Below are 16,662 nucleotides of genomic sequence, written 5' to 3'. Positions count from 1 at the left end.
CCCTTAAGATGGACAATGTTGGAAAACATATTGCACTTAAACCGGTCTTTTTTTTTTTTTTTTTAAGGTATCTCAATGGTGATGCTCCTGTCATATGGCGTATTGGACTAAAGCGGATTTATCCCAGTTTAATTAAGAACCAAACCCATGGGAGAATTGAGATTGATGTGAAGAATAATATAGTAATAAGAAATCCACATTATTCCGATACAAAAACTTACAGGTGTGTATGATGGTGGTGATATTACTGCTACATTAAATATAAAAATAAAATTTTGCTGTAACTCACGTTATGGCAAAAATAACATATTACTTTGGTCAATATTAACCAAGTTGAAAACAAAATATACCTCTTTTTCTGTTTAGTTTGGTTATTTGGGTTTAGGACAAAAGAATAAGTCAGCTATTATTTATTTATGGAAATTAATTGATATTTTGATGCTCAGGCATTGATGAGTGCCCTATCCCATTGAGTACATCCGAAACGTCAATGTTCATGAAATAAAGAAAGATACTGAATTACACAGTCAGTAAAAGTACAGTGTTGAGAGAAGTGAGTTGGTACATGCATACTGAAGACTTGTAGATAATACAGTTTAAATGTTCAATTATTGATAGCATAATGTAAATGGATAGATAAAAATCTACTCACCAAGTGGCAGCATGGAAACACACACACAAAAGGATTTAACGTTTACAAGCTTTCGGAGGCAGTGGCTCCTCCTCCTAGCAGAAGAATTGAAGGGGAACATAGAAGGGTGAAGGAAAAGGACTGGAAAGTTTGAGAGAAACGGGTACAGTTCAGAAAATTCGCCCAGAACCCTGGGTCAGCAAAGACTTACTGGACGGGATGAGAAGCAAAGACCGATTGTTGGGGACTGCATCGGACAAGATTTGAAAAGCTGAGAGCTTAAAGATGGAAGACAGGGTAATAGGCAAGACAGAGATTACTACTACAACATCATGCACGAGTTAATAAGAGTGAAAAGCTAAGTACATTGTATGTAACAGAGGTGGGAGGGGGGACCGTGAAAGGTAGACCAGTCAGAAAATGAAAGATTTAGTAAACTAAAATGGAGTACAGAAAGTAGTTACCGTGAAGAAATGCCGAGACAGAAGGAATTAACATAAATTAAGGCCAAGTGGGTGGCAAGAATCAAGGACATGTTGTAATGCTAGTTTCTAAACACAGAATCCTGAGAAACTGGTGTCTGGGGGAGAATCCAGATGGCGTGTGTGGTGAAACAGGCACCAAGGTCATGACTGTCATGTTGTACAGCATGCTCTGCAACAGGATATTGTGTGTTGCCTGTATACATCCTCCGTCTACACCTATTAATCCTGACTGATAACTGGGTGGTAGTCATGCTGATGTAAACCGCCGAACGGCGTTTACGTAACAGCTGGTATACGACATGTTGTTTCACAGGTGGCTCTTGCTTTGATAGCATATGTTTTGCCAGTTACAGGGCTGGAATAGGTGGTGGTAGGAGGGTGCACAGGGCAAGTCTTGTAGTGGGGACAGTCACAAGGGGTGGAGCCATAAGGTAGGGAGATGCGTGCAGAAGGAGCATAGGGTCCGACAAGGATATTGCAGAGTTTGGGAGACCGAGGAAAAGCTATTCTATGTGTGGCGAACAAAACCTCAGACAGAATGGATCTCATTTCAGGGCATGATTTTAGGCAGTCATGGCCTTGCTGAAGTAGCTGATTGATACATTCAAGACCAGGATAATACTGGGTGACAAGTGGTGTGCTCTGAAGTTGTTTCATGAGGGATCAGCAGTACCGGGATGGCCTGGATCATCTGCTTTTGAACTAGGCTATTGGGGTAATTACATCCAATGAGGGCTGAAGTGACAGCCTTGTTGTAAAGAGTATTGTTGTGAAGAGTCTGCATCTGAACAAATATGCTTGCCTCGAATGCCAATGCTGTATGGAAGAGAAGATTTGACATGGAAAGAATGGCAATTGTAAAAATGTAGGTACTGCTGTTTGTTAGTAGGTTCGATGTGGAAGGAAGAGTATAGCTGGCCATTGGTGAGGATGAGATCAGCATCAAGGAAACTGGCACGAGATTTGGAATAGGATCATGTGAAATTTAATTGGGAGAAGGTATTTAGACATTCCAGGAATTTTAACAGGTCAGCCTCAGCATGAGTCTATACAGCAAAGATGTCATCAATGTATCTGAACCAAACCAGGGGCTGAAGGCTTACCACTCCCAGGAAAGCCCCCTCCAAGCGACACATGAAGAGGTTGGCACAGGAAGGAGCCATCCTGGTTCCCATGGCCATACCAGTGATCTGTTTGCATGTCTGCCCCTCAAAGGTGAAGTAATTGTTGGCAAGTATAAAGTTGATTAAGGTGAGCAAAAGGATGCCATAGGCTTGGAAGCAGGTGGGCACTGACTGAGGAGAAGTTCACCAGTCGGCAGACCATGTACGTCGGGGATGTTGGAGATCACCTCAATGGTGACAAGTAAGGGGTGTGGTGGGAGAAGAATGGATACGGACTTCAGACAATTTAGGAAATGGTTGGTATCTTTAATATAGGAGGGAAGTCTTTGTACTACAGGTTGCAAGTATTGATCAACTAAGGCAGATATTTGTCTGGAGTGTTCTTTGAAGCCAGTAACTATAGGACTGCCATGATGATTGGGTTTGTGCCTCTGAGGAAGTAGGTAAAAGGTGGCGGTGCGTAGTTTGGGTGGGGCAGAAGTTCTGTGGATTGAGGTGTAAGTCCTTGTGACGGCCTGAGGATGGGATCTTGATGGCAGATGCTTGTTTGTAGAGATGTCAGACAGCCGGTGTAAACCTTCACTAACATACTCCCGTCTGTCTAGCACCACAGTGGTAGATCCTTTGTCTGCTGGGAGGATAATGATGGAGTCATCAGCTTTTAGGGAACGTGAGCCTAGAGTTCTGCAGACGGCAGGTTAGGGTCGTGTTGTAGGGACCTGACGAAAGGTTGTGAAGCAACAGGAATTCCTGGAGGGCTTGTAAGGGAGGATACTGAGGTAGTGGTGGGGGATCAAGTTGGGATCATGGTCAGAGCTGTTCAAGGCAGGGTCCAATGTCAGGTTTCCTATTGGAACGATTTTGTGGCTGGGTTCCAAACCGATATTTAAAGTTGAAATTACGTGTGAAGGAAAGTAGATCCTTCACCAAAGCATAATGGTTGAATGCAGTTTTAGGGCTGAAAGTGAGACGCTTGGATAATATAGATAATTTGGGGGGGGGGGGGGGGGGGGATTGCATTGGACGAGAGGTTGAGAACACTGTAGTGTTGTCACTGGTTCTTGTGATTATGAGTTTATTACAGGTCTGGGAGGCAGTGGTGAAGGCTGAGGGATGTTAAGGAGGTTGGCCAAGCTCGGTTTGTAGGAGAGGAGTTGTGGTTGATGGTGTAGCTGTTTGGGAAGCTGGAAGCTGCAGAAGGACGGGAGGGGGGACATCACTGTTGAGGTAGTTTAGGAGAAGGTGGGATAATTTTTTGAGGTCAAGTCTGGCATGTCATTGCAGTCTGATGTTGGCTTGCAGATGATACCATCCAAGGAAACATGATGGGCAGATAACTACAAAATTTTGTAGGAGGAGAGAAGTATGGTGGTGTGGAAACTGCCAGATGAGGCATCTAAGTCAAAGATAAGTCTGGTAAGTGCAATACATTGCTGTATTTAAAACTGCAAAAGAGGCTGGTGTAGAGTAGGATTACATCCAGAAGGCCTTTGGGAGTAACACCAAGAGATGAGCACGTTTCAAGAAACAGAATGTGGGACCTTAATTTTGATAGTGCAAAAGCACGTTTTCGAAAAGAACGGATGTAATATGTGATGGGATTCATTATGGCAAGAGAGGAAAGTTTGGAGTGTAAAAATAGTGGGAGTGGCCAAAATGAGAGGCAGAGGGTGGTAAAAGATAGAAAAACAGAAAAAGAGCACATGCGTCATCTGGATTCTTCCCCCAGACACCAGTTTCTCAGAACTCTGCAGGTGGGAACTAGCACTACAACATGTCCTTGGTTCTCTCCAACCACCTGGCATTAATTAATTTTAATTCCTTCCATCTCAGCATTTATTCATAGTAACTACTCAATTCTTTACTCAATTTTTGTTTTCTACTTCTTTCATTTTCTGACTTGTCTAGTTTTTGGCGTTCCCTTCCTACCTCTGTTACATACAGTGCACTTAGCATTTTACTCTTAATAGCTCATGCACAATGTTTTAGAAGTAATCTCTGTCTTGCGTATTGCCATGTCTTCCACCTTTAAGCTCTCAGGTTTTCAAGTCTCATCCAGTGCAGCCCCCAACAATTCTTTCCTTCTATTCCTGTCCAGTAAGTCGTCTCTGACTCAGGGTTCTGGCTCCTCCTCCTCCAAGAAGGAGCCACTGGCTCCGAAAGCCTGTAAACGTTAAATCCTTTTGTGTGTGAGCGAGCGAGCGAGCGAGCGAGCGTTTTTCCCACCGTCACCACTTGGTTAGTAGATTTTTTTATCTGTCAATTTACATTGATTTAAATGTTCAGTTGCGCTGAAGGTCTTTTATTTTAAATGAGGGAGGAATATAAAATGCAGATGTCATTTAGTCTGGTGATGTAGATAACATTTCAAGTGAGTTAATATTTTGCGATTATATACAGAGTAAAGCAATGTTGTAAACTCTGTTGTAACTCACAGTATTTTAACTAATGGTTTTGTAAGAAAAATAAGTTGCAGTAACAAAATTCATAAAATTTCTCCAAATAGCAATAATTTTTTTGTTGTCTTTTATTATCACACTGTACAACAGCTGATTATAATATACTGATAGATATTAATAATACGGTAAACTTTCAAAATGAGTGAATTACATTATATTTACTCCAGAGGCAAATTTCTATACTTTTGTTTATAAAATGTCATAAGTATTTCCAGCACATTGTCCAGTACCTGTGATTTTTCAAGAAGCAGTTACACCTCCCATCAGTCACTACCTTAGGGAAGGCAAATGTCTATCTACTTGTCCTAACGAAATCACATACTAAGTTATTTATTTAATTTTCTCTAACTTTAAAACCTTGTGTAGCATTGGTATTTTTAAATTACTGCTAACACTTCTTGAATTTTTACAGCTGTTGGCGTGCTAACAGACTTTTTGGAAGAATACGACTAATGATAAACAAGCCAATGACATTCACTATCAACCATCATACAGTACTCCTTGGTCTGACTGCAATTTTTGGAACGTTTATCTTTGTGTTTTATAGAGCTACAAGAAGGAGACCCACTGCATTGGATTAAAGTGACTACCTACATTAAGCAGTAACATGGAGGCCTACAACATACATGTGACTCTTCCTCAAGGAAGCATGCAGATCTGTTGTCAGTCTTTGGAGTCCTCATCTCGGAGTTAATTTCTTCTTTTTTTATGACCAAAACATTTTACATACTTCTTTAAAAAATGTAATTAGCGGTTTCAACTGAATTAAATCATCTCATATCTAAAATGTAGGGAAACAGTAGCTACTTATCTGGTGTGCATTGTTACAAGTCCCCCCCCCCCCCCCCTTTTATAGTTTGCTCAATGAAAAGTTATTATTAGAATTATTATAAAATGTTTAATTCCTCAACTGGATCAGTAACTAACAATGACCTATACACATAATCACTAAGATACAGAGTAGAAATGACAGTAAAAAATGAAAGCTACAAACACCACACAAAAATACGGTATTTTTTTAAAAAAATTACAGATACCAATATTTTAAAATCTGTAGTTGGAACTGCAGGTTTCAAAACTGAAAAATCTTTTCATTAGCTAAGGAGAAAAATGAAGAAAGTACTGTGGAAAAAAGGGCCAACAAAGTTATGTTACCCTATGCCTGCGAGTCAATATGGACAAATTTGTTGACAGCATGACTTTAATAAACGGGGTACTGTGACATAGAAAATGTATGATCTTTGCAAAGGTACCATCCCAGTATCCACTTTAAGTGATTAAGTAACTACAGGAAATCTGAATACCATGGCTCTGAATGTGAGTCAAATGTTTTAACCCCTGGGCAAATCTCACTCGGTGCTCATTTACTCTGCAAAAGACAACAGCAGGTTACAGAGGTAACAGTGGATATGAACAAAAAAAAAAAAATACTCGGATGAGACAGCACACACACAGTTCATACTCAACAATGGTTTCCCTGGTGACTGTCTACTCAAAGATTATTTTCTACAAGCGGAGAAGTGAAACAAAGAGGGCATGGCAAAAGGCAAGTACTATAAATATGAGACATTTGTGTCACAGGGAAGGCAAGGAGGAGGGTGACTAGTGACTTATCAACTTAAGAGCTTTGTCATTGAGATGAGATTCACTTTGTTTCACAGCACATCTCCAACCAACAAAATATTAAAGACACAAGCAATGCATAAATTGAAACTCACAACAAATGACTGCTAACAAAATGCTGCTGTTTGTTGAGTCTTCATCACTGAAGTGAGAAGCTTTCTTAGTTGTCAAATTGTGTACACACTTTGCACACCCATGCAAAGTAACCAGTCACAATGAAACTGATGCAAATATATGTCATGTATTTTCATTCATGATGTACAGGTGTTTATCAGCAACCAGCAACTGCAAATGTGATATAGCAGGAACAGAAAATAGCATTACAGTAAGCAACAATGGCAAGAAACTGATAATGTATACATTATGGCAAGAAACTGATAATGTATACATTTAAAGTGAACAAGAAACTGAGCAGTCGCTTTAGTAAGTGTTATAATTAGGAAAGCTGCAGACTGATAGTAAATGGTGATGCAAAAAATGAGATTATTATAGGGTGTCTTTTAATCTCAAAACTGAGTATCAAATATCCAGAAAAATACCTGTCTTGAAGTGGCTTCACATGTTACTACAAGCTTGACAAGCGTGGATGTGCAAGTATTTGGCACAAGCAGGCTCAAGTCATTATCATCCCCACACAGCAAAAACTTTCTTGTGCAATTTGTGTTATTGATACAGTATGAGCAGCTCAGACTACAATGTGACCACTTTATGCACATTTGCATTTGTGACTGGCAAGGGAAATAAGAGGAAATGTGGTATGTGATCTAAATAATGATACAAAAAACTATTTTCCTTATTGATTAGGTAGTGAACTCAAGATATATCATAGATATTGGCATAATTATCTAACAATGCATGAAGAGACATATTTGAACCTTCTGTCACTTCAGAGTCCCTTCACTGAGGGACAAGATGTAGGTACGAGGGAAACTATAACAACACACAAAAGACTGACAGCGATGGTATCACAAGCATTCAGGTACATATTTCCTGAAAACTGCCATGCTATCTACTAAGTGAAGAAAAATAATACCACAGTGTGGATTTATACATTTGATCTATGCCATTCCCCAACTCAATTTTTTTTCCTCTCCTAAAATTTGTTGGGAAGGAATTGATTTTCTTGATGACTGTGTCTTTGTTAGAAGCCAAATTGATTGCTTGGTATTTGGAGTGTATTATATACACTATGTCTCACTCATACACTTTCATTATAACCAATGCTTAAATAAAATCCTGAAGCATATACCAATTTTCCTAAGGTCGCTTGACACACTGGAAAAAACACTAACCTAATCTTAGCTTGCGCCAACCTGGTACATACGCTTAAGCACACACACTTGCGCAAGCTTGCATAATAATAAATCATTCAAGCCTCTAGTTACTTGAATAATTAAAATAGTTGTACAAAGTAATTTGTATGGCCACTTTCACATGCCGAGTCTCCTTACTCCTAAGTTGAAAGACAAACCACTGAAGTTAAAAATAACCACTCGCCATAAGAGGATCTGACATTAGTGTTTATGATCTCATAAGCACTAATGTCCTTAGGGTCTGAGCAATGCTTCATTTCACTACTCGCCATATAGTGTTACTGAACGAACCAGCTTGGCAGTCACTGTATTATGACTTACGTCAGAAAATCTTGTAAATGCTCTTATAAGAGACCATCACAAAATTTAATGAAATTTTTCAGTGAAACATTTGGAAGCCTCACATGAAAGATGTGATAAGATTCATTATATGATGTAGTACAGTGCCCACTACAAGTGAACACAGTAAAATCCAAGACCTTCTGTCAAATTCTTAAGATGAACAGAGATTCTAAAGTCAACAGAAGACAGCTGCTTGGTTGCAACAGATGTAAAACATACTGAACTAGAAGCTAATCTGTGGAACAACTGTCGAATGTAAAAAGAAGATAGGGGAAAAACCTGGAGAACTCGCAGTGTAACCTCTCATTCATTACTCAAGGGCAACCAAAACAGTGAATTGCACCACAATACTGTTATCTAGGAGGTAGGACGTAGATGATGGTTCTTATCAGCACCATACTCCAGTGAGTTTAAAAATAAAACGAAGACAAAGGAAGCTTTAGACTGCTACCTATTGACAAGTTTTATAAAATTAAATTTGGAATTTACACTTATTATTCAATATTTAATCAGTACTACATTTACAAGTTTAGTACTCACTACTAATCCGTCAACAGGCTGTTTTGTCCGAAAACATGGTGGTATCATTTCTGGACTGAGAGTTGCTGGTGGGCTTATACCTTGTAGTTTCTGATTGATCAGCCACATGGCCAAAGCAAACTGTTCACTGTTCAACTTGCCACACTGCTTTATATCACAAAGTGACCTGAAACAAATCAATTTTATTACAAATTTAACATGAGATATGAATAAAATGTTATGTGTTAAAACAAAGGGAAGCAAATGCAGTGGGAAAGATTAGACTGTGCACATCCTGTTACTCCAAAATTCATAGATTGATCATATCTTCAAAAAGAATTTCCCTCAGCTTGAAAAATTTAGTTTTAAGTTACTAAATGTGTAACAAACTGCTAACATGTGCCCTGCACTCTGTGACAAATAAATTAATAGCAATACATCTGCTGACTGTACAGCTGAAATGAAAATTTAGAACTTATACAGGTTTTTTAAAATCACAAATGCAGATCCTCACTACATACAACTTTAACTATCCTGAATTTCAAATTAATTTACAGAAGTAAATTTCTACATCTACATGATTACTCTGCAATTCACATTTAAGTGCTTGGCAGAGGGTTCATTGAACCACAATCATACTATCTCTCTACCATTCTACTCCCGAACAGCGTGCGGGAAAAACGAAGACCTAAACCTTTCTGTTCGAGCTCTGATTTCTCTTATTTTATTTTGATGATTATTCCTACGTATGTAGGTTGGGCTCAACAAAATATTTTTGCAATTGGAAGATAAAGTTGGTGACTGAAATTTTGTAAATAGATCTCGTCGCGACGAAAAATGTCTTTGCTTTAATGACTTCCATCCCAACTCTCGTATCATATCTGCCACATTCTCTCCCCTATTACGTGAAAATATAAAACGAGCTGCCCTTTTTTTGCACCCTTTTGATGTCCTCCGTCAATCCGACCTGGTAAGGATCCCACACCGCGCAGCAATATTCTAACAGAGGACGAACGAGTGTAGTGTAACCTGTCTCTTTAGTGGACTTGTTGCATCTTCTAAGTGTCCTGCCAATGAAACGCAACCTTTGGCTCGCTTTCCCTGCAATATTATCTATGTGGTCTTTCCAACTGAAGTTGTTCGTAATTTTAACACCCAGGTACTTAGTTGAATTGACAGCCTTGAAAATTTTACTATACTATTTATCGAGTAATCGAATTCCAACGGATTTCTTTTGGAACTCATGTGGATCACCTCACACTTTTCATTATTTAGCGTCAACTGCCACCTGCCACACCATACAGCAATCTTTTCTAAATCGCTTTGGAACTGATAATGGTCTTCGGATGACCTTACTAGACGGTAAATTGCAGCATCATCTGCGAACAACCTAAGAGAACTGCTCAGATTGTCACCCAGGTCATTTAAATAGATCAGGAACAGCAGAGGTCCCAGGACGCTTCCCTGGAGAACACCTGATATCACTTCAGTTTTACTCGATGATTTGCCGTTTATTACTACGAACTACGATCTTCCTGACAGGAAATCACGAATACAGTCGTAAAACTGAGACGATACCCCATAGGCCCACAGCTTGATTAGAAGTTGCTTGTGAGGAACGGTGTCAAAAGCTTTCCAGAAATCTAGAAATACGGAATCAACTTGAGATCACCTGTCGACAGCGGCCATTACTTCGTGCGAATAAAGAGCTAGCTGCGCTGCACAAGAACAACATTTTCTGAAACCATGCTGATTACGTATCAATATATCATTCCCTTCGAGGTGATTCATAATGTTTGAAAACAGTATATGCTCCAAAACCCTACTGCAAACTGACGTCAATGATATAGGTCTGTAGTTTGATGGATTACTCCTACTACCCTTCTTAAGCACTGGTGTGACCTGCGCAATTTTCCAATCTGTAGGTACAGACCTATCGGTGACGAGCGGTTGTATACGATTGCTAAGTAGGACGCTATTGTATCAGCGTAATCTGAAAGGAACCTAATCGGTATACAATCTGGACCTGAAGACTTGCCCGTATCAAGCGATTTGAGTTGCTTCGCAACCCCTAAGGTATCTACTTCTACGAAACTCATGCTAGCAGCTGTTCGTGTTTCAAATTCTGGAATATTCCATTCATCTTCCCTGGTGAAGGAATTTCGGAAAACTGCATTCAATAACTGTGCATTATTGTGCTTAGAATTATACGTTTCTAATTATTTTCCTTCTTATGCACAGTAAACCATTACAATAATTTTCGAATCTGTAGCCGGATCCATCTACATTCTGCGACAAGATTTCAGCCCAGAGATGTCCAACCCTCTTCAGGTGAGTAGCCAACTATAGAACAGCCCAGGTGCATTCACAGTATTTAAGTTGTATCTCACGCATGCAAAATGTGCTGGCATCTTTCGGTGCATCCATGACGACATGCACGGGACAGCCGAGTTGTGTGTGCTGCCCTCACAGTGGTGGAAGTGAAAGATGATGTAATTATTGAGCATCGAATGACCCCATCAATTCCGTTGTGACTGGATAATTTTAATTATAGGATTTAAATTTTTATCCAGTTGAAAGCCTTTGTCACAATTTAGAAGATTATTGGCAAGACATATTTCCACCAATTCTTTGATTACTGAATCCCAAAAACTGGAAATTGGAGCTGAACAAGCAGATGGCTTCATCATGGGGAGCCCTTTGTCCCCTGTGGTGGCTAATCTTTTTATGGAGAAATCTGATGAGAAAGCACTTGTGTCTGCTGTTTTGAAGCCCACCGTTTGATACTATTGTTGTATGGGCTCATGGCAGACAAGAACTGGAAAAATCCCTCTGTCACAAATTCATTACATGAGAACATTAAGTTTACAATGGCGATTTAGGAAGACAGGATTTTACCCTTCCTAGACATGTTAGTACAACATAAGAATGATGTGTCATCGAGACATTCTGTGAACAGAAAACCCACACACATCTATATCTCCAGGCGTCTAGCTGCCATCACCCTGCAAAAACCACCGGTGTTCTTAGTACCTTAATACATTGGGTGTACAGACAAAGAAAACCTCCACACAGAATTAGAACACTCTGAGAGGGTTTTTAAGGAGAATGGCTACACTTCATGTCAAATAAAGAAGGTCATGAAAAACTTTAATAACAAGAAGCAACATACTGTGGACAATGACAATGACGATAAATCAACTGGGTTCCTTCCATATGCCGGGACTGTGTCTTCTAAAACAGGCAGGTTACCTAGGAAAATAAAATCAAAGTTATCTTCTGTCCACCAGCTAAGTGCCTGGCCCTGGTTGGATCCGTTAAAGGTGACATACAACTAAAAAAAAAAAAGCAAGCATTTACAAAATTCTCAGTGAGTGTGGTGCTGCGTTTATAGGCCAGACCACATGAACTGCCAAGGAGCGTTGTACAGAACATGAAAGATACACCCTTCTTCGGCGACCGTTAAAATCTGTAGTAGCAGAACTCTGTCACTTGGAAATACAGTCAATGGAACACAATAGAATAATTTTAGCCTCAGTTTCCAGTTTTGGGATTCAGTAATCAGAGAATTGGTGGAAATATATCTTCTTGATAATCTTATAAACTGTGACAATGGCTTTCAATTCGATAAAAATTGGAATCCTATAATTAAAATCATCCAGTCACAATGGAATCGACAGGGTCATTCAATACTCAATAATTGGATCATCTCTCACTTCCACCACTGAGGGCAGCACACACAACTTGGCTCTCCAGTGCATGTCATCACTTGATGCATGCGTCGAAAGATGCCACATATTTTGCATGCGCAAGATTCTGCATAAATACTATGAATGCACCTGGGCTTTTCAGTAGTTGTCTGCTCACCTGAAAATAACTGGCCATCACTGGGCCGATGGCTCGATATATCGTGGCAGAATGTCGACAGGATCCAGCTGCACACCCAAAATTATTAGGAGAAGATATACGATGGGAAAATTTCAGAAGTTACATCAGTACATCATTGCTTTAATGTACTAAGAAAACATATCTTAGCAAATATACTCAAGTCTCCAACTGATATGGTACATATATTATTTTTTCAAGTTACAGCAAATTAAGTGTTTTAAATTTTTCTATTCTTGCTGAACTCCAAGTGCAATTTTTCTCAGGAAATACTTAAATTCAATAGTAAGGATTCAGGAAAGATTTGTAGTTTGGCAGCGGCCACTTGTGCAGATAAGACAGATTAAAACTGTGTGCCCACAAAGATTCAAACCTGGCAACTCTGCCTTTACCAGGCAAACACACTATCCGTCACGATTCATATCCTGCTGTCACTGCTTTACTTCTCCATATCCTTTCTTCCAAGAGTCCTAATCCACTTACGTATGCAGGAGAACTTCTGAGTAGTTTGGAGGTAGTAGAGGTACTGTTGGAAATAATGCTGTACGGGTGGGTTCAGTCAATAGAGTGTTTGCCCACACAAGGCAAAGTTTCAGAGTTTATGTTCTGGTCTGGTATAATTCTAATTGACTGAAGTTTCAAACCACCACACACACTACTGTAGTGTGGTTGTCATATCCTACATACAATGCTGTGCAATAGTTACAGCACAATTGGTATGCTTTCACAGGTGGTCTCATCTTCTATAGGATAGGAAATTCTTACAGCTGGATTGCAACAGGAGGAGGAGGAGGAGGAGGAGGAGGAGGTGGTGGTGGTGGTGGAATAGAAAAGGTTCTGCATTGGGTTGTCCAAAGAACAATGATCCATATGTTGCAGGACTAGAAACAAGGTTGCTATTAGCACTAGGATATTTCATAGGATGAGTGGTTGAGTAGGATATTTCTCATCTCGATGCATGGAAAAATGTAGCTGAACTCTTGATGAAGGATGCTGTCGAAATTCTCAAGACCTGACAGCAATAATCAACGATGCCACTGTCTCAGTGACGCTACTGCCATACTTTATGTAACAATGAACATACATACATATTATTGACGTAATGAAATTCCTGCATGTGTAAGTAATTTCTCTGTTTTTGTTCTATCCACTGCGGTTACTGATGTCTATAAATGTCAGTCAGGTCAACAGTACATCTGCAGTAATTAAAATACTTGAACCTTTACATTACAGTCTGTCCTATATTTATTTTCCATGGAAGTGATAATATAGCCTTATGAAATCATCAAATAATGTATAATTACTCTGTGTAACCTTCATGATAAGTATATGAAAATATGTGGAGTTGCACAAGAATAGTGTTCTGCCATTAAGAGATTGTTCACAAAAATATAATTTATTGTTTTTCTGTCCAGTTTAAGGTGCTTTAGTGAAAAGCCATAACTTATTACAGCACATTATTTCTACAAACACACTAACATTAAAAGCAGTTAATGAAGCTTTCTCCAGACAATTTTTTCAAGTCAGGGATACAGGGTAAGGATTAATATGTTTGCTATTAATATTTACCAAATATGCGCCAGAACAGGCTGAGGTACACCCGACTGTAGGAAGACGTCTTTTATTTCCAACCCGGACACAAAACCATCCTTGTCAATATCTGTTTGCTCGAACAAGGTATCATATTTAGTTTTCTCTTCTACAGTGACAACCCAAGGCACTGAAGGAGCCCCTGGAAGAATACTCTGAAAAAATTTGAACTTCTTGAGCACAATTCCAGCAGTGTGATGCAAGTAATGAGTATCAAAAAGATTCCAAAATCAGATAAAAATGTTTGTTTTTCAATCATGGATGTGTGTCAAAGTGAATCAGAAGCTTATAATAGTACAGTATGCAACTTAAAAGTTTACAACACTAATACATTATGATCTTTTGATGGGCAGCATCAAGAAAAATTTTCATCAATGGTTCAACCTTCACTAAATTTAGGGAACTTAGCAAATCTTTTACAACCTCTCATGCAAAGGACAGTACTACGACAGACAGCTTCAGTTGCCATTTTGCTACTTCCTGGAATATAAGTGCTTTGGAACATTTGTTTTTGCACATTTTATTACAAGTAAAGCACACAGTTTCATTAGACACTTTTCTGCACAACAGGCAAGCAGAGAATTCATGGTTCAGAAATAACCTAATAATTTCATGAAGAAATTACCAAACCTCTGAACAGATGGGAGGGTGCAAGTACGTAATAAACTACACCCAAGGCCAGAATGAATATTGAGAACACCCTATTATGTAGAGGGTTTACTTGTTTAACAGTCTTTTTGTTGTGCCTATCTGCAACTTAGTATCTCCACCATATGGTAAGCAGCAATGTATCCCTTTCAAAAACCACACTAAGGTTCGTTAGTTGGTTTGGGGAGAGGGGATTAAACAGCAAGATCATTGGTCCCATAGGATTAGGGAAGGAAGTCAGCCGTGCCCTTTCAAAGGAACCATCCTGGCATTTGCCAGAAGCAATTCAGGGAAGTCAAGGAAAACAGGATGAATGGACACGGGTTTGAACCATTGTTCACACTAAGGTACACATCCCACTTGCCAACAGGGCACTGTAGTAGTCTCACGTGGGGAATTTTTACCCGGAATGAAATGGTGTCTCCAACACATCCACCTCGGTCTCTCATTGGCAAACACAAGAGTCTCATAACCTATTATCAAATCATATGCATACATTCATTTGCTTGCAATAACCTTTAGGACATATGCACATTCATCAAGATAATGAAGCTCCCTTTTCACTACAAAACCGCCAGAAAAGTTTAAAGAACACTCCAGGAATATGAAGGTGCTTGTATGGAACCCCATGTATGTCACCTCATCTCAATCCTACTGACCACATTTGTGACACTATAAAATGAGATTCGGCTGCCACGGATTTAGATCTAATCACTCTCATTAAGTCGGTGGTAGCAGTTAAGTGACAATGGATCAAAATAACTCTCAGTGTTTGTGGTGCCTTATTTAGTGCTTGCCACAATCAGCACTGTCAACAGAGGAAAAGGGATGTTCCAGACTACAAAATTGTTACCTCCAATCCAAATGCTATTTAGCATATTCATAGAAGTCATTAATGAACATTATCATTCCCTTTCTTAAATTGTGAAAAATAAGATTTTTGATACAGCAACATATCTCATGAAGTATAAAGAGAGCTATTCAGTTCTAGAGGAATCTAAAACTGCATGAAGTGTGCTACAGAATATGTACGATAACACTCTTATGATGAGATATCACACCAAGTTGCTCTGCATCTTTTAATGTGTTTCACAGCCCGTTACACTGTAGTCAGCTTCATGTTTTCAACAACAACAATTTCATGCATAACTGTTGTTTCAAGGTGTTTTGTGTTCAGGCTGTAAACATAACAAGTGACCCGAAACAGGTAGCTGCCTGATAAGCTACAGTGTCAAACCAGCAAACATTTGACGCAAAGTGCAAACATTCCAAGGTTCACAAATCATGATGTACAACTCAAACTACAAATGCTACAACTTGAATGTCAAGGTTTCTATGTGACAGATAATTAAATTGGACAGACGAAATATCTACTCACCATGCGGCGGCAGAATACACACATAAAAGAAGGTAGTAGTTAAGCACACTTTAAGAGCCAGTGCTCCTTCTTCAGGCAGAAGGGTCAAAGTGGAAGGAAGAGGGTTGAAGAAGGAAAAGGAGTGGAGAGGTCTACGAAAAGTGGTAGATTTCGGGAAAGTCACCCAGAACCACGCGTCAGGGGAGGCTTACTGCAAGTGATGAGAAGAAAAGACTGATTGTTGGGGACTGCATCGGACAAGATTTGAAAACCTGAGGGCAAAATTTCATACAGAATGGATCTCATTTCAGGCCATGATAAAATCATGCCCACCACACCTAGAATAGCTTTTCGTTGCCTCCTAATCTCTGCAATACTCTTATCAGACCCTACGATCCTTCTGGACCCATCTCCCTACCCTATCCCTCCTACCCCTGTGTCTGTCCCCACTGCAAGACTTGTCCTATGCATGGTCCTACCACCACCTATAGCAGCCCTGTAACTGGCAAAGCATATACTATCAAAGGGAGAGCCAACTGCGAAACAACAAGTCATACAACAGCTGTTACATAAACATTGTTTGGGCTTCTACATCGGCATGACTACCACCAAATTATCCATTAGAATGAATGGACATAGGCAGAGAGTGCAATATCCTGTTGCAGAGCATGCTCTACAACATGACA

General features: G+C 39.5%; 1 protein-coding gene across 3 annotated transcripts in view; it reads right to left on the bottom strand.

Moving 5' to 3' along the window:
- LOC124605260 (epidermal growth factor receptor substrate 15-like 1) overlaps window positions 1-16,662 on the bottom strand; it is a 183,136-nt gene that overhangs the window by 138,252 nt on the left and 28,222 nt on the right. For all 3 annotated transcript variants that reach the window (XM_047136819.1, XM_047136820.1, XM_047136821.1), the window contains exons 7-8: window positions 13,951-14,126; window positions 8,518-8,683 (exon numbers count right to left, since the gene is read on the bottom strand). In XM_047136819.1, the coding sequence (XP_046992775.1) occupies window positions 8,518-8,683; window positions 13,951-14,126 (342 nt within the window). The remainder of the gene's footprint in view (window positions 1-8,517; window positions 8,684-13,950; window positions 14,127-16,662) is intronic.

The sequence above is a fragment of the Schistocerca americana genome, chromosome 3 (genome assembly GCF_021461395.2).
Source record: "Schistocerca americana isolate TAMUIC-IGC-003095 chromosome 3, iqSchAmer2.1, whole genome shotgun sequence".
NCBI lineage: Eukaryota > Metazoa > Arthropoda > Insecta > Orthoptera > Acrididae > Schistocerca > Schistocerca americana.
Note: the sequence above shows the minus strand (reverse complement) of the source record. Positions and strands in the feature narration are given on the sequence as shown.